This window comes from Leuciscus leuciscus (assembly GCF_965113295.1).
Source record: "Leuciscus leuciscus genome assembly, chromosome: 1".
In the NCBI taxonomy this organism is placed as follows: Eukaryota; Metazoa; Chordata; class Actinopteri; order Cypriniformes; family Leuciscidae; genus Leuciscus; species Leuciscus leuciscus.
The window spans coordinates 50,600,049-50,624,552 of NC_138725.1; the positions used below are offsets into that span (position 1 = coordinate 50,600,049).

The 24,504-nt window shown below is 41.3% G+C and overlaps 1 protein-coding gene, 1 long non-coding RNA gene and 1 gene segment (V, D, J or C); all 3 read left to right on the plus strand.

Moving 5' to 3' along the window:
- LOC309475875 (Ig mu chain C region membrane-bound form-like) overlaps positions 1–24,504 on the plus strand; it is a 178,512-nt gene that overhangs the window by 87,609 nt on the left and 66,399 nt on the right.
- On the plus strand, positions 959–2,240 carry LOC309476246. Its single transcript, XR_014197981.1, has 2 exons — positions 959–1,812; positions 1,903–2,240. It is a non-coding gene; the product is annotated as an uncharacterized lncRNA (long non-coding RNA).
- LOC309475862 (uncharacterized protein) lies at positions 16,328–22,974 on the plus strand. Its single transcript, XM_082138800.1, has 2 exons — positions 16,328–16,470; positions 19,264–22,974. The coding sequence occupies exon 2, from the start codon at positions 19,506–19,508 to the stop codon at positions 21,330–21,332; it is 1,827 nt and encodes a 608-aa protein (XP_081994926.1). The 5' UTR covers positions 16,328–16,470; positions 19,264–19,505; the 3' UTR covers positions 21,333–22,974.

Sequence of the window (24,504 nt, forward strand, 5' to 3'; positions counted from 1 at the left end):
CGCTGCACCCTGGACCCCCGCCTGACGCTGTGCTGCACCCTGGACCCCCGCATGACGCTGTGCTGCACCCTGGACCTCCGCCTGACGCTGCGCTGCACCCTGGACCTCCGCCTGACGCTGCGCTGCACCCTGGACCATCGGCTGACGCAGTACGGCATCCTGGTCTTGTGTTGGATGCTGGGATGGCTTCTGCTCCCATTCGGTTGCCTGCACTACCGGCCTGTCTTAATGGATCTGCTGAGGGTCGTTCGTCGCGGGCTAAGAGGGTACCGGCCCGATTGTTGGACTATGACTTGACTGCTTGACTCGAGGACGAGTCCTTCTCACTTGGGAGGGGGTAGTGTGATGATTAAGAGGAAATTAAGTGATTGAAGCACACGCCCCCTTGGTCTGAACGAATGAATGGATGTGTAATTAAATCAATGCGTACAGGTGAAGGGGGAGGAGTGGAGGATTATTTATTGAGGTGTGGAGTTCTGCTCGAGAGAGAGGTGGGAGAGCTCTCACTTGGGTACCCGTTTGACGGCCGCTCGCGGTAACCAGTACCACCGGCGGTGAAGATAGCCAGCCAGTGGGGGGTAAATGTAGACAGATAGGGACTCTGCTTGGATTTAGGAGAGCTCTGGACACATGTACTCTGTTATCAAGTTAAAGAGACTGGAGAGGCTGATCCTGTCTATTTAAGGACGGTCCCCGATTCCTGGGTGCATCTATTGGATGCGAGCCCGTCTACGTGGACCTGTCGAAACTGAGGATTTCCGGTAATCCGCCCCTCCTCATCGGACGGGAGCTGGACTGTTTCACGGGACATTGTAATCAACAACCAAAGGGGGGTAACCTGTTTGTTTAAGAGCCTATCATGTTTTAAGATTAATAAAGAACTTTGTACGTTTCACATACCATCCGAGTGTGTTTGATCTCTGCCTCCCTAGCATTTTGTTCGGTTGTTACAGCTTCATAAGACTTACAACACAACCCATAACACATGAGTTGTGAACTCATTGATTATTTTTAGGATCTTTTCTGGGACATTTTTGGAGCTTAACCATTTTTACATAAATTGTTGCATTGAATTGAACTAGACAAGTGTACATAAGAATGGTTTCATGAATGATTTACAAAAAAAAAATTCTGCTTGTGTTTCATGCAGTGAAAGCGAATGGTGACTGGGGTTGAATTATGCCTGAGATCTCCTTTTGGGTTCCACAGACAGAAAGTCAAACAGGTTTGGAACGTCACAAGGCTGAGGAAATTATTTAAATTTCACAACTATCACTTTAATAACCTTACTAACAGTACATTTTGTACTTTTCAGGGATCTCTGTAAGCTGTAATACAAGTTTGAACAAGAATAAAAATCCTCCTGTAGACCTGAAAATCATTGAAGTGCCAGGACCATCCACCAGAAAAGAGGAAAAACAAACAGAAAACGAATCTGCTGTACCTTTTCACTTTTCTAACACAGTATCTCACACCAACTTGGTCCCATAGTGACATATTTGACCACAAACGAAATTGCTGATCGTGTGGATTCTTATTTAAATGACTGTAATTCACCAGTGAACATTCACAGAACAAAAGATCATTTTACTGCACCTTAATACTGTTTCCGGGTCGAAGCCTCTACTTCTACTTTCTCTATCTTGTTTCATGAGAATACTCAACAACCATTTATGAACACTGTTGATTCAAGTCACACATTTAAGCTTTTCAAAAGCCATAGTGTACATTACAGTCTCCAGTCTAACGGCATCACAGACTTCAACATTTTATGATTCAAAATAGCTGAATAACTAACCATCTGAGATTCCGGTATAGAGATAAAGGTTAGGATCATAATTTTCAGGAATATTACAGCACAATGAGTGCATATTAGCACTGTTTGTTTTTGGCATCTGATAGAGCTTTTGGACTTGGAAACAGTGATGTCAGACTTACCATCGGACTGAAACACAAATGTTTTAAAGTTAAGTAAAGATGGACATTTTTAATTAGTCAAAATGTAATTTTTTTTCATTGATTTATTTTGTGGAACATATGTGTTTGCATGCATTTTGTTGAGATGTCTTTTCTTGTTTATTTATTGTATATACATGGTTGATTATTCATGTTGCTTATGTATTATACTATTTTTTTGTGTATTCATTGATAATAATCTATAGTTAGCTTTTTTTCCCATATGCATGGAAGTGTATGTATAAAAATGAATATCAAATATGTAATAAACAATTCTTATTTTGTATTTGGTTCAATTTGTTTATTATAATAGAAGTCAAAGGTAACCATAGTAACAACATGAAATTAAATATAAAAAAAAAATGAAATTTGGTTCCTGGAGGCACCCAAAGTGGTTCCACACACAGTGCCTAATATAAGAGTTCCTCAGGAAACTTGTGTGGTTCTTCAGAGAACCACCCCTTTTTAAAGGGTGCCTAGAGGATCTACAGACGGTTCCGCCGTAGTGAAGAACCCCAAAAGGTTCCTCCAGGCACCTTTTATTTTTACAGTGTAGAATAAATGTTCTTGTCCAACCTCAGATCACTGCTTTCAAAACAATTAATATAGTTTTGAGAAAAATCATATTACTGACTTGACTATTGAATTGATTTTGGAATTTTTTTTCTTATGATGCATCCCATTCTTGTATAATTGAAATACATATTTTTTTTATGTGTTGTTCCTGAATAAAAAGGAAAAAGTATACTTATCCACTCGACTGGGTCTTCTAAATACACAAATAGTAGGGAATAGGGAATGTCCTGAGACCATTAGGCCTATGTGACATCAGCTATAGTGAGCGAACTAGAATGCCCACCATTTTGGAGAGAGACAGAGTGATGTCAACATTTCACATTGGGGATTATTATTACACCGGGGCACCCCTTATCTATACCCAGCATAGATTTCTATTATCGACTATAGCATAATCAGTCCAGCATAATGTGACATCCATTGTGTTTATCAGTTTGTACCTTTTACTCCCCAGTGAAATGCTGACAGAAGTCCCAGAACAGTTGCTAAGTATAAAGTCACTTTATTTCAATTGAACATATCTTTTAATTCTCATTAATTAAAACATAAATTATTGATTAATTAATTTTTAGTAATATATAGGCTACTATAACATGACCAAACATGTCAAACATTGAATAGAGCTCAATATCAGATGTGTCAGATATCAGATATTGGCCCGAGATGCTGGAGGTTCCCAAAAGAATATATGGATAGATAGTAATCCAAAGCTAAACAACAATAAATAGCATCGCTGGATTCAAATATAAGCAAACTATGAAATCACAAAATTAATTAATTTCAATTTGATGTATAGACAAAAGGACAACTGCCATTATCTGGAGGCAACAAACATTTCAATGCTAAATAGTCCAGTACTGTGACGCGCCAGTAGGCGGAGCTAAAAGTCAGAGGAATCACCAGGGTTAAACTAAAAGCCTCTTCCATGTTCCCCAACAGCCTAATGAACTTTTGATGGGATATTAATAATTCACTGTTGGATTATGGCACTTTCTAAAAAACTTTTCTTAGCAGTGGCTGTTCTTTTTGTTGCGAATTGTGCGGTTAAGAAAACGTTTATCTTCATAAATGCACATTTTTTGTGAACAGGGTTCCCATGCGATCATGGACATCAATATCAGATTTTCAGGAATATTAATTAAAATGAATAAAATATTAAAGATTAAAAGTTGGCTAGGAAGATTGTAAGTTTAGCGTCTGATCATTTTATTGAGATAGCCTAGCCTTTATTCAAGTCACTTAATTAATTCTTAATTTTCACTTAAATTCTTATTTTCAACAACATCCTGGCAGTAGAGTTAAAATCTCCTGAAAGACAAAAACATGCTATACACACATATAGCCTACATTAAATTAAAGCATTTACATGCAGGCTGTGATAAAAAAAAAAAAAAAAAAAGTGATAAATATTGCTCCATAATATAGCTCCTCTTTTTGTAAGCTGAATTATTTGTTGTTTGAATGACTTTTCCAGTAATTTCCTGAAAAGTCTGTGGATTCTCTCTTAGGCTATACTAGAACTGGAGCATTAGTTATTGTCTGGCTTTACGCCACTGTGATAACAACTACCACGATGATTTACACGTGTACATAAACGGCTAGGGTACCCGAGACTAATGCCCTGTCCAAATATCCACACTTGCGGTCTTTGCACTTGACCACTTGTCTATGACGTATTTTCTTGTATTTGGCCCAAGTGTTCAAGTGGGCGTGAAGAGTGCAAGTGTGTGTATAACTTTGATTACCCGATAGGACACTAGTGTTGGATTATTATTATTAACATTTAAGTGTTTACAGATAATATTAAATGCTTTGCTTTAAAAAAAAAAAAAAAAAAAATCTAGTCTGTTCAGTTACAGAAGTCGCTAGTACGGGTGCTTATAACGTATAAAAAGTAGTTGCAAATGTTGTATAAAATGCACAGCCTAATCTTAGCACCAATAAAATATTCAAAACTTCATGTTACTACCAAATTGTAATGTCTAATTAATTTAACTTACAGTGGATTGGTATGTTTTCCTCGACATCTCGCGATTTCGGGGCACGCGAGTTGCCAAACATAATGCATGATGTAGGCGTTTCATTCCCGCCCACGTGTAGAAATCTAATTTTCAAGCTGTTTTTTTTTCTACCTCTGAACGAAAAACCAATAATCAAGCTGAATTCTTGTTTTTCGTTTTTTTGAGAAAAAAAAAGAAAAACGAAAAAGGAACTGTTTTCTCATTTTTCTACTTTCAATATTAAATCAAGAAACGACTGAACGAATGATACACGGATTGAGAAGCTCGAGATTGCTTTAAGTGCAGATGTTGTGCCGAATTTCGACCCCCTGCCAAATTATTCCCCCTCATTGAAATCCGTAGGCTACCTGATTGCCTAATCCTAACCCCACCCCTAATCATAACCCCTCCCCTAATCCTAACCCCTCCCCCACAACTCACCATAAACCTACCAATGCTATGGGGGTAATAATTTGGCGGAGGTCGAAATTCGCCACAACAGGGGCATGTTCAAGTTCAAAACGGTGCGCAACGTTTTGCTACGGTTTCCGGGTTGAACGTCATGTTTCCTGGAAACGGCGTGCACCGGTGTGCAACGGGGTTTGAGATACGTTCCCTTTCAAGGCGGTCACTTCGACATTACGTCACTGACGTATATGGGAACTCCCTTCCTCCTCATTTTCACTGAAATCTTATTGGCTAACGCCAGCTGGAGACAGCTGGCCAATTGACGCGAAACATGCAAATGCTGACCGGTCCGCGGGCAGTATAAATAGCATGGGCGCGACAATTACGTCAGAATCTCTTTCTTCACGCTAGAAGTCTTATCTGAAGTCATCGTGGAAGTTGCAATAGAGGTTACTCACCATGTTTCCTCCCCGCATCCGATGGCTGCTAACTTACATGCCAGATATGTGCGGGTCCTATCGACTCGCTCTACCCTAACAAGGATCAACCGAGGCCGCACTCACGACGACGGGCATGTGCCGGACAGTGCGCGCCCTCAGGGGAATAACCCGGGCATCAGCGGTGATGAGGCCCACTGCCGCCAGCAGGCCGCTGGTGGGTCCTCTCCCGCCCTAAGACGAGTTGACGCTGCCCGTCGCCACTCCGGTCCTCTTCGCGGGCTAGCTAGAAGGACTCGACGCGATAGGCTCTGTTGATAAGGATACTTTAGCCCGGTTTCTCAGCCAGGCTGCTTCAAGAAAGACTCCCGTCTTCCACGGCGTCCTTTGGTAGTCGTGCGCAAGACGCGCGTCTAGAGAGACGAGGCAAAGGCCATGGCTCCGTGTCTAAAAGGGAAAGTACCATGCTATGAGTCTCTAGCATAGAGGTCTCTAGCCGCCCCGCTCTGACAATGGAAAGTGCCGCAATCCGGTGAGTGTTGTTTACCCCCCTTCTAGTCAGTCTTGACTACGGGGTTGCGCAGTTGTTACCGCTTATGCTGTTGACGCTGGGCCTACGTAACATTACATTTTGATGTGCTTACACAGCTTTTGTTGTCAGGCTGCCCTGTATCCTTCAGTGCAACTGGCCATGCTGATTTAACTACATATTCACAGTTGTTGTCGCTACGCCACTGACGCTGTGTTTATGTACACACTGCACACTAATATGTGCTATGATTTGTCCCGTTGTATATTGCCCTGTATCCTTCAGTGCAACTGGCCATGCTGATTTAACTACATATTCACAGTTGTTGTCGCTACGCCACTGACGCTGTGTTTATGTACACACTGCACACTAATATGTGCTATGATTTGTCCCGTTGTATATTGCCCTGAATCCTTCAGTGCAACTGGCCATGCTGATTAACTACGTAATTCACAGTTGTTGTCGCTACGCCACTGACGCTGTGTTTATGTACACACTGCACTCTAATATGTGCTATGATTTGTGCCTTTGTATATTGCCCTGTATCCTTCAGTGCAATTGGCCATGCTGATTTAACTACGTATTCACAGTTGTTGTCGCTACGCCACTGATGCTGTGTTTATACACACTGCACACTATATGTGCTATGATTTGTGCCGTTATATATTGCCCTGTATCCTTCAGTGCATATGGCTATTCTGATTACAACATATTCACAGTTGTTGTGCAACACAAATGATGCTGTGTTTACGTACACAACACACTGTGTTCATGATTTATGCCGCTATAAATTGCCCTGTATCCTTCAGTGCAACTGGCTATTCTGATTCTACTATGTATTCACAGTTGTTGTGCGATGCCACTGACGCTGTGTTTATGTACACTGATATGTGTGTGTTATGCTTATGCCACGATATTGCCCTGTATCCTTCAGTGCAACTGGCTATTCTGATTACTACGTAGTCACAGTTGTTGTGTGATGCAACTGACTCTGTGTTACGTACACACTACACACTGTTATGTGTTAGGATTTATGCCACTATATATTGCCCTGTATTTTTCAGTGCAAATGGCTATTCTGATTACTACACAGTACGTATTCACAGTTGTTGCGCGATGCAACTGACGCTGTGTTTATGTACACACTGATATGTGTTATGAATTTTGCCGATGTATATTGCCCTGTATCCTTCAGTGCAATGGCTATTCTGATTACTACGCAGTGCGTATTCACAGTTGTTGCGCGATGCAACTGACGCTGTGTTTATGTACACTACACACTGATATGTGTTATGAATTTTGCCGTTGTATATTGCCCTGTATCCTTCAGTGCAAATGGCTATTCTGACTACTACGTATTCACAGTTGTTGCGCGATGCAACTGACGCTGTGTTATACACACCGCACTCTGTTATGTGTAATGATTTATGCCATTATATATTGCCCTGTATCATTCAGTGCAATGGCTATTCTGATTACTACGCAGTGCGTATTCAGTTGTTGCGCGATGCAACTGACGCTGTGTTTACGTACACACTACGCACTGATATGTGTTATGATTTTTGCCGTTATATATTGCCCTGTATCCTTCAGTGCAAATGGCTATTCTGATTACTACGTATTCACAGTTGTTGTGCGATGCAACTGACGCTGTGTACACACTACGCACTGATATGTTACGACATTGATATGTGTCTATGATTTATGCCGTTATATATTGCCCTGTATCCTCAGTGCAACCGGCTATTCTGATTAACTACGTATTCACAGTCGATGTCGCTATGCCTCTGACGCTGTGTTTTTGTACACATTAATGTAACTATGCTATCACATTGCCCTGTATCCTTCAGTGCAACTAGCTATCATATCTAACTGTGCATAGTCACAGTCGTCGCTACGGCGACTTGCGCTGCATCTGTGCACACACTGAAGCGTTATGCTGTTATGTTGCCCTCAACGTAACTGACCATTATGTTTGAACTGCGCATATTCATGCAGTTTCGGTCGCTTCGACGACTAGCGCTGCATTGTACACACAGATGTTTAAATGTGCACACTGATGTGTTATGCTGTTATGTTGCCCTCTATCCTTCAGTGCAACAACCAGCTGTCCTATCTAACTGTGCATATTCACAGTTCTGTCGCTACGGCGACTACACTGCACTTATGTGTACAAGGATGTGTTTTTGCTATTTTGTTGCCCTGTTCCTTCAGTGCAAAACTAGCTATCCTATCTAACCATGCATATTCACAGTTTCTGGATGTATGTACGTGCACGGATGTGTTATGCTGTAATGCTGCCCTGTTTCCTTCAGTGCAGCTAGCCATCCTGATCTAACTGTGCATCTCAGCTATGGTGACTTACGCTGCGTTTATATACATACATGGATTCGCTATTCTTATTCACTTGTGTTATGCTGTCATGTTGCCCTGTATCTAGTGCAACTAGCTATCCCAGTCGAACTGTGCATATTCACAGTCTCTGTCGATACGGCGACCTGCGCTGCATTTATTTGCACATGGATGTGTTCATGCTGCGGTGTTGCCCCATATCCTTCAGTGCCTATACTGAGCTACTGCGTATAGTTGGCACTACAGCGAGCGATGCTGTTACGTACATGTGCTACGCTGTTATGTTGCCCCGTTTCCTTCAGTGCAACTGGCTATTCTGTACTAACTCGTATACTCACAGTTCTAGCTACGGCTACGACTGTGTTTATGTACTTCTGAGGTGCTATGCTATAATGGGGCTATTATCTAACTGCGTATATTCACAGTTGTTGTCGCTACGGCCACTGGCACTGTGTTTATGTACATTCAGCTATGTGTTAATTTGCACTCCTGTAAATCAGCTATAGAACATCGGACTATGTTCTACAAGGGAGTGTCCGTTTCCTCGTGACCCCCTTACTGGCCTATCATCCCCGGTTCACGGACCTGAGAGAGTTATGGGGCTCCCCCATGACAATCCCCCTCAGGAAGGTCCTGCTTCTACAGACGATTGGCCCCCAGCCCCAGGCTGTGGAACCTTCTTGTGTGTCCGCTGCTGGGTCCTGAGTTGAGCAAGACACTTCACACTAATAAGTGCTGAGAGCTCTCTTTGAGATGCCCTTTCCACCTGCTCTCGCCCAAGCAAGCACTTGGAGACCTACGCTCATTCTACGTGAATGATGTTGCATTGTCTCGGACCTAGTGACTGCAGCGTCACTCTCCGTCCGATACCAAGCTGCGTTCCGAAGTCGCTTACACTGTTCAGAGCACAGATTGATCCCTGCCCGCCTTATCTGCTGAGCCGTCAGCCTCGCATGATGCCGATGCTCAGAGTGCTGTTGGCCCTGTAAGGGCTTTGCGGATGTACGTGGATCACTAGGCAGCAGTCTGACTAGCTGTTTGTGTGCTTGGTGGATGGTACTAGGGACGTGCTGTTTTATACTGAGACTTTCTCACTGAATTCGACGCTTTTCAATGTGGTTTAATGCCTACGGGATTAGGTATGCTGGCTGTCTTCTCAGAACACGTTTGCCAGGGTTTCAAGTTTTATGCACTGCCTATAGTGTCGTGGGTTCGGTGAGTTTTATTTATGTACTGCATGAACTCTTACCACCAGCTGTGCAGTAGGCCTAGTCTGCATTATGCAGAGTTACCATTGCTGCTAACTCTGTGTTATGACTATAATGTTACATAGTGGTTTCCACATTACGCAGTAGTTTTGAAAGTGCTGTTAACTCTGTGTATGGCTATAAGGTTATGCAGCTGTCACCGCTATTGCTGTCGACACTGTGTTAACTCTTGTGCTTGAGTGTTTATGGTGTTGTGCTGCCCTCCAGTGCAGCCTTCGCTTCATTGCATTGGATATGCAACTTGGTAAGGTTGGAACAGACGTTTCTTGGTCAAGTTTCGCCTATCGGTTCGAGTGCTCCTAGCGGCGCTGCCGGCTTAGAACTGTTGTCTCTCGTGGGAGTGTAGCTTGACCCCGTTCAGGGCTTATCTTCACTGCGCTCACGGCGGGATTCTATACAGTTCCCATATACGTCAGTGACGTAATGTCGAAGTGACCGCCTTGAAAGGGAACGTCTCCGGTTACTATCGTAACCTCGGTTCCCTGAGAGGCGGGAACGAGACATTACGTCAGCCGCCGTGCTCGCCGTTTGATCAGCTGTGCTAGCGTTCAGTCTTGATTCTGACGTAATTGTCGCGCCCATGCTATTTATACTGCCCGCGGACCGGTCAGCATTTGCATGTTTCGCGTCAATTGGCCAGCTGTCTCCAGCTGGCGTTAGCCAATAAGATTTCAGTGAAAATGAGGAGGAAGGGAGTTCCCATATACGTCAGTGACGTAATGTCTCGTTCCCGCCTCTCAGGGAACCGAGGTTACGATAGTAACCGGAGACGTTTTCTCTTGTTTGGTGGGTGTGTCAGAACTGCAGTCCAATCAGAAGCAACATGTATATAAAGCACGCAGTATTAAAGTGAACTCGCACAATGGGTTCAAGGAAAGTCATTTACAAATGTGTTCGATGCAGCTCAGTATAGGCAACAACTGAGGATATTAGAAAACATGTTTGTCGTAAGTTTTATTGTAAAAATATAGGATATCAACATAATGATGTAGTTGTATATATTTTTAGCTTCATTGCAAGTGTATGACATTTGGTTTAGAAATAAACAATGGTAATTAAGTGCTTTTCCTAAAAATGAGGGGAAAAAAATACAGGGTATTAAAACAGTATGAACTACAAATAAAATAAGTATGTGAGGCTAAATAGATGTGTTTTAGTCTGAATTAGGTAAGATGTGTGCTTCCATGTCAGTTTCAGCAATCCCTTCACTCGACGACAAGTGCAGTAACTGTAACATCGGGCATATTTTGTAGCATTAAACACATATTTATACCGACTTCATCAGGCTCCGAAAATTCTTCACAAAGAACACAAAGAATGGCCTTCTCAGCTGCCATAGTTGCAACTCTTGCGTCATCAGAACAGTGTGTTCAACGCATCACCATTTCTGTTTAAAAAACGTTGTGCAACGTTTTGTCGGGGCTGAACGCAGCCCAGCTGTATACCACAATAGGCTACTTAAAGCCTGCACAAAATAGTATAGCACTATACCAAAATATAAAGATAAAGCTTTCAGTGTCGAATTCATTCATTAAAAAAAGAAGTAAAAAAAGAAAAGCAAAACACGCCTAATGCACATTTCTTTGATCTTAATTTTCTTGAAGTGAACCTTGCTGTATTTTTGTGTAATTTAATTGAGAGAAAGTACACCGCAGTCTTACTCCAACGAAGGTGACTTAAACGCGCCTGCACGCCGTACACGACTTCACACGTTTCACTTCGTAAATACGAACTTCCCAGTAGGACTTGAACGGATGATAGGCTATATCTATATGACAGTCTTGCGAACTCCCTTCCTGTCGCCTGACCGCACTCTCGAGTGGCCAAGACCGCAAGTGTGGGTATTTGGACAGGGCATTTATTATGGGGTGAGATTTCGGTCACAATTCTGCGCGCGCAAGATCACATTTTGAGCGTGCAAAAGGCCATTTCGCACTTGCGTGAACTGAGTTTTGCGGAGAAATGTTCGTCTCGCAGATAAGAAAACATTGCGAGCGAACGAAAATCAATTTTGCATTTAAAATAAGTATTTGGATGTGCGCGGACGTTCTCTTTCGCGTGTGCAAAGTTTCACTTTCTTGCTCCTTTCATACCAGCCGTGAGCGCTCTCTAAGCGCAGACGGCTCGCTTGCTCAACACAACCCAGCGTTAACAATATGCCATAATTCCAGCCAATCAGAGACGAGACTGCTAAATTCTGATTGGCTGGCTTGAAAACCAATCACAAGACTCCCTGCATCACCGACTGCGGAAGAGAACTAGTGCAGTTGAGTAAAGTTGGCAGTAAATTCACAGATTCGAACTTCCCGGGTCAATAACTCGTGAGCTAAACGTTGTTACTGCACAAATAACACCTCTTTTTAATCGTAGTAATGTAGACAAGCAGCTACAACCTAATTTTCCTCCAAACGAGCTTTCCCTCGCAGTGGACAAAATACATTGATCTCTATGCGCAGGCGGCAGCGAGACAGATCCGAAGGGACCGTCTGAAAAGTGCAAAACCCGAAAAGCGTTACTACGAAAACAATCAATAACTTCACTGACACACACTATAGTGTCGTCAAATTCAGTTCACACATCACTGCTGTTCTGATGGTTATACTACAACACTTATTTTGTATAAATATCGTTTTGCATATTTTTTATGATTATTATTTAGGAAAAATATTCAAAAACTTCACTGTAATTCACTGTATTGTTGGCAAATTCAGTTCACACATCAAGACTTATTTTGGGAAAAATACAGATTTTAAATTGTATATACTATTGTAAATGTAGAAGTTTTATGATTTTTATGAAAAATATTCAATAACTTCACTGTAATTTACTGTATTGTTGCCTAATTTAGTTCACACATCACTGCTGTCCTGAAGGTTATAGCCTACTACAACACTTATTTTGGAAAAATATATATTTTAAATTTTATACAGTTGTAAATGTAAATGTTATGATTTTTATGAAAACTATTCAATAACTTTACTGTAATTCACTATATTGTTGCCAAATTCAGTTCACACATCACTGCTGTCCTGAAGGTTATACTACAACACTTATTTTGGGGAAAATATATTTTAAGTTGTATATACAATTTCTTGTCCACGAAACAGAGGAAATCTATACGTAACATCAAACGAAAGCTATCGAAACATTAACTGAGCAAGACGAATTAAGTGTTTTTACTTTTTAGTTTTACACAATTTAAAAGGATTTAAAATGTTTTTTTTATGACTCATGCTATTAGCTTTATTAGCAGTCTGGCTTTTAGGGAGCATTATTTGCCTCCTATAGAATTTAGGCTTCTATGTGATTTCAGGTCATTGGTTTAATAGAATTCAGTAGGCCTAATTATATGTTGTTTATTCTTTGTCTGGTATACAGTCTACTATATATTTGACTGTGCTTATATTGACATTTCAAGTAGGCTATTGAAGGGATGGGACAAATCTTAAGCGGCCCATGAATAGGTTTGGACCATTGTGCAATACAGCGGCCACAGTGATAAAAGTTATGACAAAAACCTCAGTTCAAGACCAATGGCGCCACCAGGGGGTGGCCAGGGGTGGCCGTGACCACCCCTGGCCGACTCCTGGCCACCCTACTGGCCAGTATAAATTTTGGTAGCATCAGTTATGCATTTCATCCCTAATGCACAGCCAGGCAGGCAAGCCGCTCTAGACCTTCGATCGCACACAGAAGCCAGTACTCCCCCGCCCCTCCGTCCATGCCGCTGTTGCGCGCTCAGACAGTTGCCCGTCGGTCAACAATTTCAAAAGAAGTTAAGAAAGAAGACGAAAGAAGACTACCGGTAAGTAAATAAGTCAAAAATATTCTTTAGTAAAAGAAGACGGGGAATTATGTGTCGTGACATGTGCTTTTTAAGTGCCAAATGGTTACAGTATACTGTTACAGCAGCTTTTTGATGTGTCTTTGACATGTTTTGACAAGCAGGGGTGCAAACAGCGCGCTTTTCGGCGCCTCCCGCTTTTTTCACGTCAGTTTGGGTGACAGATTCATCTGAAGTCATTCCATATCTTATTGTGAGGGACAGAAGTCTATTTACATCATTAAAGTATACGGAAACTCGTTTTCCCTCCTCTGCGGCTGTCAATCATTCTCCATTCAGTATTTAAACAGCGCGCGCGCCTCTTCCGGTTGGATGCACGGTAAAACTCTCTCCAATATGATATATTCACATTATAATGCATGATCTGTAGATAAAAGGCTGTGGATTTGCATAAAATGACTTTATTTTGTTGGAGTTTGTTGCTGTTTTTAAACGACTCACTACCGTGTGCTAGATCACACACATCTATGAATCGGCATCAAACGCACAATAACTGGAATTTAAAACTGTGAAACAAATGATCAATAAACTTGGACAGATATACACTAGGATTTGTGCGCTCGACATTTCTTCGCTTTGTGCCGTGAACTTTTAAATGCGCACTTGTGCAGCGCAGCACTGACTCCATGTTGCTTTGAGCACATCATTCTGCACCCGCGATGCGCATACGCGCTTTGTGCGCTCTGTTTTGAAGCGTTTCATATTATAATGGTTTTGCGCACTGAAAGATTATTAAAAGCCTATATTTTTTTATACCTAGCCTGCTCAATATATTTAAAATAAGCATAATTTAGTTGTATATTATTTATTTGTAGTGTAGGCTATATCAATATATATACACTTCTGAATTCTTGACATTAATATATAAATATAAAATTGTGAAATGTATGATTGCCTGATTGAATTTTATAAGATAACTAATAGTAATTTGTTTTTATTAACATATTTAGATTTTATATTACTGTGCAGATTTTTTCAAGAATGACTTTTTGCTGCTGATTTATACACTCATTAAGTTTAATAAAAATACATAATACATTTATGTAATAGGCCTATTTAAAGGTGTTAACTGTAATCTTGTGACTTTGTGGATGTGTTTGCCAAAAAACATAGCAAGCTATTCTGAAGCCTGGTAATCAGAATCAGAGACTATTGATCCCTGTTGGGAAGTTCTTTTTGTAACAGTAATAATTATTTTTGTTTTACATTAAGCAAAGATATAAGTGTTTCTTACACATACCATAGCCTGGTAATCAGAATCAGACTATTGATCCCTGTTGGGAAAGTCCTGTTACATAAAGCAAAGATGTGATTGTTTCTGTCCTTGCTTTTATATGTATCTGCCAGTATCTGCTTTTCCCCAGTAACTGTTTTGTTTGCAATAACCTTATGCCAAATATTATTGCAAAATAAAACAGAATAGTTGTGCAACTCAAAATGTTAACTGTACTGTTATTAGTCTATGCACATTATATCATTAGTAACATTAAATACACAATAAACCAAAGTATATCATTAGGAGATTCCTTAAGTCTTTCTGATAGTTTTCTACAGGCCGGCTTACTACAACAGTAGAATACAATTCTGAAATTATGGTTTATAGTTTTGGTGTGCCACCCCAAGATTTTAAGTGGCCCCATCTGGCCACCCCTATGAAAAAATTCTGGAGGCGCCACTATTCAAGACACAAAATTGGTTAACCTTAAAAGGTTAACCTTTTCATCTGTAATGGTCCACAGCTTAATATTGTCTATTGGCTACATTTCTAGTTTAAATAAATTCATGGCATAATAATGGCATTGCACATCTCAAATATGCCTTTAAACATTTTAAATGCTTATAGCTTTATTTAAAATGTGCTGAGTCCATCAAGAGGTTGTTGTAAAGCCTGTTGCATGAGGAGAATTTGAGGTGGCATGCATCACTGTGCATGGAGTGGCCACAGTGAAACATTTCATTTCATAAACCCCTTACAATTAACAATGACCTCTTAAAACAGTCCTCAACAAACTTAGTGTATAATTTTTTTTTATGGTGTCTGAAAGAATTCTAGGATGGTAGAATATGACAGAAGGATTTATTTGTTCCCTAAGAAGTTACTGGCAACATCTGTTCCTCATTATGTGGACCTCTAGGTTAGGATGGGGAATGGTCTCCTATTCTCCCTATTCTAACACAGTATAGGGTTCTCTTGGCTGCAGATGTGCTTGTGGTAGCCAGAAACTGACCATATGGACTTGTTATTCAATGTATTCCTATATGATGGAAGGTAAACTCTTATTGGTTAACTCTGTGTAACTCGCCTCATATTCTTACTCAGACAAAAGTGCCAATAAAGTGAGATGAGATAACTTTCTCCCTCAGCACTGGGTCATTGACATGAGGCATATTGGGACCGCAAATCTTACAGCGTCATTTTAGATTATTATTTAAAAAATCTCAAGTTTTAATTTGTAAGTTATACCCACATTTTAATATAAACACTCAAACTAGCTCTTTCTGGTATATTAATAAATAGTGGCATTGGCATATGAAAATTTAATGATCGCTAATCTTAAAGATAAATGTTTATTTTCTGATACCAGGATCTGACTGAATAGCTCTCTTGTGAGAGGTCTGTTTTTGTGATGGACTGTCTCTCTGTGTATGACGGGGGCACAGTATTTCAGTCAAATACAAAAATATCAGAAGCATCTGTAAATGAATTATCACTATAGTGAATCCAATTGTTAAAATAACATTATGCTTTTCTTCAGGCTCACTTCCATTTGGTTTCTAACAATAACCTTGCTATTTTATATGTTTAGAATCAAAAATAGTATTTACTTTGTTTAAACCACACTCTGCAAGCAGACTCAAAATATATACTGGAACTTAAACACCAGGATCTGATGAAAAGCTTTCTTGTGAGAGGTCTGTTTTTGTTATGGACTGTCACTCTGTGTATACAGTGGGGTGGGGCACAGTATTTTAGTTCATAACAAAAATGTCAGAAACATCTGTAAATTAATGATCACTTTATCCATAATGTGTTTCTCTTTTTCATCATCATGTTTCACCTTAAGGCTTCACACAGAGAATCTACAAGCAAATTAAAAAGGTATTATTTTTATTTTTTCATTTTTGAAAAAAAAATAAAAATTATTACTTGACCATGTACACCAACTGGCATCACAGTTCAATTAGTTATAGATCCTAAATGATATATACATTCTGAAATAGAACAGAAATAAATAAAGAGATCTTTTTCTTAATTATTATTATTTTATTTTTTATTAAATAAAAAAGAAATGAAGAAGGGCTTTATAATAGAGTTTGGCTCCAAATGTTCTACATCTTGTACAACAATGTTAAGGGGCAAACCTCAATATGACATGATGGAGATTTTTGTACAGCACTCTGCAGCACATCTCCGTTGAATTTACTGCATGTCATGACTCCTAAATATTATCGTATTGAGTGTGTGTATTTTAATGCCTCTTTCCCTAATATGCCATCATTATTATTTTCCTGCTATACAACCTTTTCAGTTTCACTAAAACCTTCGCATCTCCATTCACAATTACACTATTACACTGTAATCATTTTGTTTGGTTTATTTCGTAAACTTAAATTACTGTGTTTATCCAATTGATTTGTCAAATGTATTTACATTGACAATATATATATCAACTTTTGAGAGTAAGTAAAACTCAAAAAAGCCCATTCAAAAAAGAAACAAAATATGAGACAGACACACAGTTTAGTTACACAGAGTAAATGAGATTGTTCTGTTGATAATCTTAGAGCTGTTGGTATTTCAAATCCAATCTTTATATTGTATTTGCTGAACTAAATGAACATTAAAATTGAAACTGAAATGGCTAACTGTGACTGTTTATGTAATATATTTTTAACAGACCGGATATATTCTTCCCACAAATATGCAGGTGTTTCCTGGTGATACTGTCAAAATGAAACCTCTCTGAGCTCCTGACTGAACTGTTAGAATAACCTTATGCTTTTCTTCTCTAGATGCACACTGACATTTGATGTTTAACAGTAGCCTTTTTGATTGTGTATATTTTTGCATCAAGCATGTAATTATTACTTTGTTTAAACCACTCTGCAAGCAAATGTGGACTTGTACTTGAACTTTATTGTGCACTGTCACGAGTCGCTGTGTAAGTAAGTGAACTAAGACGAATAGCTCAATCAAAAGTCTTTAATCCAATAATCCTAAGAATACATAAGAATCATGGGGAAAATCATCCACCAATCATAACCAAGACGAGACTCAACAAAGAACTGAACAAAACAGAGTCACAGCCAGGCTAAATGAATTAATTGAACAACTGTTGAATGGAATAATAATCAAGGGAACAAACTGGCACACTCCATGAAACTACGTCAAATAACAGGGCAAACAGGAAAACAGAATCAAAACAGAAAATATATGTAACAGTACGCCCCCTCCAGAAAGGTGCGTCGTCGTCGTGCTCTGGTGAGAGCGAGTGGACAGCTGAGCGCGAGGTGTTTGTGCCCGCTGTGGCTTCATTTTTTAATGTTGTATGTTTTATGTGTATTTTTGTTAAAACTGTATGTGTTGTGACTGGGTGATAAAAGGACTGTTAAAAGTTTGAGGGCGTTTTACGTATGGCGGCCCATACAGGTGGTGTTTTAGATTCCCTCACGCGTCGGCATGGAGTTAAAATCGTGGCGGCGGGCAGTGCAGAGGAATGTAGTTTAGCTGTTGGAAATGTTATTGGACATGCATGCGTTGTGGCTGCTTCAAAGATGAACAATGCAATTGTACTTTTTTTGAGCACGGCAGAAAAGGCAAATGAGATGGTAGAAAAGGGCATTGAATTGAGGGGTTCATTTGCACCTGTACTTCCACTTTCTACACCAGCTAAAAAGGTGACTTTGTCAAATGTTCCACCTTTTATCAAGGATGAAGTGCTAGTGTGGTGGTTACAAAAGTAGATACGTAATTGTAAATCATTAAGTAGATAAATAGTAGGCTAGTAAATATGTTATATGTAAGATATATGGATGACAAGAGAATTTATTCCTTAAATGTGTTTATTTCGTTGATTAATGTTCCCTGCTCAATCGTTCTATGATTTGATTGCTTTCACCTTTTGGGAGTGTTCGCCTGCTTGAGGAGGGGGCGGGGCGCACGCGCGCTGCTCAAACAATACAGACTTTGATGATATGCAGCAGCAGCAGCTCCGTGTCTGTGTTAATTTATTCATCTATTTCCCCTCATCAGGTATGAACTATGGATAGTAAAACAATAAGAGTATGTTTTTAATATGTAAGAGTTTAAGAAATGTTAACCACATTGTTTAAAGTGTTTAAGTTTACTGTTATTACGGACATGTAAAAGTTCGCTTCAAGTCACGTCTGTGTGCTGCGTCACGCGTGCTAGTTACACATTTCCATGCTAGTGATGGAGACCATGCGGTCTCAGAGAAAATACGCAATATTAGAGTAAAGTCCACAAATAACATGTGTTTTGGTGAAATAATACAATGAGTAAGTTGTAAGTGCCAAATAACTGTGAAAATGAGTGTCTGTACTAAAAAGTGTATCAGAAAGAATAATTCTGGCAAACATGAACACATTTTTAGGATTTATTCACATGGAAAATGTCATAAATGTTATCAGTGAATATCTCATAGTACATAATGCTTAATCTGTAGACACAGCAGTAAAGGGAAAATACTGTATAGTTCTGTTCTATATTTTGTGATTACTACTCTTGAAATGATGCGCTGTCATTGCGCTGTCATAAGAGTGATTGAACTGTTTTACATTGTATAAAAAAACAATACAGACTTTGATGATATGCAGCAGCAGCAGCAGCTCCGTGTCTGTGTTAATTTATTCATCTATTTCCCCTCATCAGGCGGTAAGGGTACTACATTTTGGAGGCACCGCTGGGATAGATGTTCGATGGAGTGACTCCATGACCGGTAGAGCCCATTTTGCAACATCGTCCCCTTCTTAATGACCCAGATGAGCAGCAGTGTGGGATATTCCGGATGAGTGGTGGTAAAGACTGATTGAGCAGTGTGTGCACTTGGAGTTGTCACAAGGTCAAGTCAGTAAGGTAAACACCCTCAAAAGCCTGTCTACATAGCAGCAGAAATGGAGGAGTTTAAACATCTTCAAGAGGAAATTTGTGAGAAATTATGCACACTATCACGGGAAAAACTGACAAAACTCAGTGTCTTTCTTCACTTAACACGAGAAGATGAGACAAATGTGACTCGTTTATTCCTGTTGAGCCTCCTTAGTAACCATTTACTAAGAGCTGAGCTAGAGGAGTTAGAAGATGGCGGTATGGCTGAACTGTTAACAATTAATGACAAACTGATCCAGCTCACGGGAATCACAAGTAATGCTCCTGAAAAAGATACAGAGAGGGAGGAAATTAAACTTGGAGATGTTAACACAGCCCAGAAAACAATACAAGAAAGTGGAGAGAGTACAGCTGAATTGTTTTCTACCATGTATATTAGCCCCACAGCATTACAAAATACAGCAGACAGACAGACATATGCAGCCCAGAACCCAGCTTATTCTTCACCCACATATCAGAGACAAGTGAACGCGACATGGCAGAAAGACTTCAAAATTTCTGGTCTAATAGGAGATCTAGGGCAGAAGGACCGTCTCTCATTCTCCAGTCTGGCACGGCAGATAGAAGGTGGACTTAAAAAGGGCTATGCAGAACAGGAAATAGTAGATTCTGTCATCAGGGCTATCACACCAGGGCTTCAGCTGCGGAGCTATCTGGAGGGAAAGGCAGGGCTGACTCTCCCCATGCTGAGACGCATACTTCGGTCTCATTATCAGGAGAAAAATGCTACTGAGCTATATAAGCAACTCACCACCGAAGCTCAGCGCAGTAGAGAAACACCACAAAGCTTCCTAATACGAGCCCTTGATCTTAGACAGAAAATTCTGTTTGCTTCTCAGGAGGATGATTCAGGCTTAAAATATGATCCTGCTTTAGTCCAGAATATGTTTTTGCACACAGTCTTGACCGGATTGCAAAATGATCGCGTCCAAAGTGACATTCAAACATGCCTCTCAGATCCCACTGTTCCCGATGAGGTGTTGCTGGAAAAACTCAATATCGCTTGCTCGAATGAATCTGAAAGACAAAACAAACGAAAATCTGAAAAGAGTGGTACTGTTCATGCTGTGCAGCTAAGCGAGCCTGTCCCTGAACAAAAAGTCCAGCCCAAACCATCTAAGCTCGATTTAATGTCGCAACTGAAAAGCCTGAGTGATGATATCATGCAGATTAAAGAAACAATGCAACAACCATTACCTGTTCCTCAGCAGTGTTTTTCAGTCTATAATAAGGAACCAACAGCAGCAGTGTCCCCACAGCATCAGCTCTCATCTCAGGGTTCCCGACAGACATCAGGATGGACAGTCCAAGAGCATCAGACCTGGAAACCGGATACAGCTACATGTTCACAGCAGGCAGGTCCATACATGCCTCCACACCAGTTCTCACAAAGTCAGAAACAGGTGAGGGAACAGAACATAATGCTTACACCTGCAAACCCAGCTCAGTGTCCATCTGTTCCACAAGAACACTATCTCCAGTCAAGCCAGCATTATACAGTACCAGAGACTCACCATGGACAGCCATATGTGTATCCTTCTCCTCCGCAGCATCCCATGTCCATCAATTATGCAACTCATCCTTCAAGTTTTGCAACCCAGCAGTATATGGTGCCACCACAACAGCACCCTTATCAGTTCCGCCAGCCCCGTCCGTCACAGGCCAGACAATGTTTCCATTGCCAGCAGCGTAAATCAGAGGAACCTTGCACCCATTGTTACCACGGTGGCAGCAGTGAGCACTTCTCAGCTGGCTGTAGGAGCAAAGGCACCAGGCCTCAGCCAGGAGCTCCGTTAAACCGGAGCGGGTTGCCCCCACGGGACAGGGTGTGATCCGAGCGGTAGAGAAGTCCCAAAAACATGACAGATGTAGCCTTAGCCACCAGAGACCGCTTGAGTTCCAGTCCCTTGATAGTATTGTAACAGCCCCTTGTCAAGTTAACCAGCATTCTGCAGTCACGTCTATAGTGGGCAAACAGTGTCTTGTGACCTGTTACTTGCAGGGGCAAAAGACAGAAGCATTATGGGACACCGGCTCTCAAGTATGCATTATCGATGAGCAGTGGAAAGCCAGATACGCACCGGAAGTGACACTGAGAAACATTTCAGAGGCAACGGAAGCACCAGATAGTCTGCGTCTGGTGGCAGCCAATGGAACGAACATGCCATATAGCGGATGGGTGGAGATTACCTTTAAACTAGCATCCCCTGTAATGAATGTGAAACAGTTACTCATTCCTGTGCTTGTCTTGAAGGACCAAGAATTGTCCAGACCTATCATCGGGTATAACGTGATAGAACAAATAATGAGACGGAGTGAAACAAATGGATCTAATGATGTGACTAATGTATGTTTGTACAGAACTGTCAGGAAGGCTTTCCCTAGCATAAAGAAGAAAAGTGTACATACCTTCATCAATTTGGTGACTGCAGAGAGGCTCAGCGAGTACGTAGTAAGAACCAGGAAGGAACCTGTGAACATAGAGAAGCACACCATTATGCAAATTCAGTGTCTGGTAAAAATGCCTCACGTGAAACAAGATACGGTGCTACTGTTTGAGCCACACGTTAACCCAATGTACCCAGATGGCCTTGAACTCTTTGATACTCTCTTCCTTCTGGAAAAGGGGGCCCGCCCAATAATTACTATCAATGTGCAGAATGGAACAGATCACGACATCACGCTCGGTGGTAGAACAGAGCTAGGAATTCTGCAGCCAGTTAAGTCTGTTTTACCAATATCAAATGCACAGTGTGAAGCCACAGCATCTGTTACGCAGGTCCTACCAGAGATCACTGAGGCAGCTCCCAATACAGATCGATGGGACCCTCCAGTGGATGTGAGCCATTTAACTCCGCCCCAACAACAAGAAGTCAAGAGGATGTTACGTGAAGAGTGTCATGCCTTTTCGAAGTCAGACGACGATATCGGCTGTGTCCCAGGTTTGCATCTGAGTATCTTATTAAATGATTACACTCCTGTTGCCCGCACATACACATCAGTCCCTAAACCATTATACCAAGAAATGAAAGACTACTTACATGATCTGATTGCTCAAGGATGGGTGACCAAGTCTCATTCCCCTTACTCGTCCCCAATTGTCTGCGTTCGAAAGAAAGATGGCAGTCTCAGGCTGTGTATTGACTATAGGGGCCTGAACAGCAAAACAATCCCTGATCGCCAGCCAATACCCAGGGTGCAGGATATCCTCGATGGCTTGGGGGGCAATGCATGGTTCTCTCTACTGGACCAGGGAAAAGCATACCACCAAGGGTTCATGTCCCCAGAGAGCAGGTATCTGACTGGATTCACCACACCATGGGGCCTCTACGAATGGATCCGTATCCCCTTCGGCCTTATGAATGCGCCTGCAGCGTTCCAACGGTTTATGGAGGAATGCCTGGAAGGATTGAGAGATAAAATTTGCATACCCTATTTAGATGACATCCTGGTCTTCACTGAGTCCTTCGACGATCAGGTTTCCACCTGATCACTCAGTGCTCAGGAGCACTCTCCGCGTTACGGAGAGTGCTTAAAAGGTTGCAATCCCATGGAGTCAAGTTAAAACCTAAAAAATGTGAGCTCTTTAAGAAGGAGGTGCGTTACCTGGGAAGAATTGTCTCAGCTGAAGGCAGTAGTATGGATCCCGCGGACACAGTCGCTGTAACGGCACTTAAGGAAAAGAAACCGAGCACAGTAGGAGAGCTGCGCAAGATTCTTGGCCTGCTCAGCTATTATCGGCAATACCTCAAAGACTTCTCCCGGATTGCCAGTCCCCTCTATGATCTGCTAAAAGCTAACACTGACGGTGAACCACAGAGGAAAGGAAAGCACAACATAAGAAATAACAAACGGAATCATGTGGTACCATCAAGTAAATCGATTGAGTGGACAGAACACCATCAGGAGGTACTTGAGAAATTGATTGATTGCCTGGTTCAGCCTCCAGTTCTAGGGTTTCCAGACTTCTCCCAACCATTCATACTCCATACGGACGCATCCAACCAAGGTTTAGGAGCAATTTTATATCAGAACCAGAAGGGAAAGCTGAGAGTAATTGCCTATGGCTCCCGAACGTTGACAGCAGCAGAGAAAAATTACCACCTGCACAGTGGGAAATTGGAATTTTTAGCTCTGAAATGGGCTGTAACAGAAAAATTCAGAGACTATCTGTATTATGCACCAACCTTTACAGTGTTCAGCGACAACAACCCATTGACCTATGTCCTGACCTCGGCAAAGTTAAACGCCACCGGGTGTAGATGGGTATCAGAGCTCGCAGACTTCCACTTTACCATACGCTACCGTCCCGGTAGAGAAAACATAGATGCAGACTCACTCTCCAGGATGCCAGTCGACCTGGAAACGACAATGAGAGAATGTACTGAGGAGTTCTCATCTGACTGTGTGGGAGCGGTAGTACAAGCAGTGGAGATCCAGCGTGATCCAGATGTGTCCCTTGCTGTGGCCTTTCAGAGTGCTCCAGTATGTGTGGAGGAAGATGATGGACTCCTCAAACCCCTGTCAAAAGAGGAAATCAGACAAGTACAAAAGGATGACAAGGACATTAGAGTAATAAGTGAACACTTACAAGCAGGATCTAGACCTCCTCAGCAGTGGCGTTCAGTCAACTCGCCAGCCAAAGTTCTTCTGAGAGAGTGGGAGAAGCTGAAGCTAGATGAACATGGCATCCTGTTCCGCCAGACGTCACAAAGAAAACAGCTGGTGTTACCAACACAATTCAAAAGAACTGTTCTGAGAGAGATGCATGATGAGATGGGTCATCAGGGACTCGATCGCACCACAAGCCTCATTAGGGATCGGTTTTTCTGGCCCTACATGCAGAAAGAAATTGAAAATTATGTTCTTAGAACCTGCTGCTGTATCAAACAAAAAAAAACCTGTCGTGAGACAAGAGCGCCTCTTAAAAATATCAAAACGACCCACCCATTTGAATTGGTGTCCATTGACTTTCTCCATCTGGACAAATGCAAAGGGGGCTAT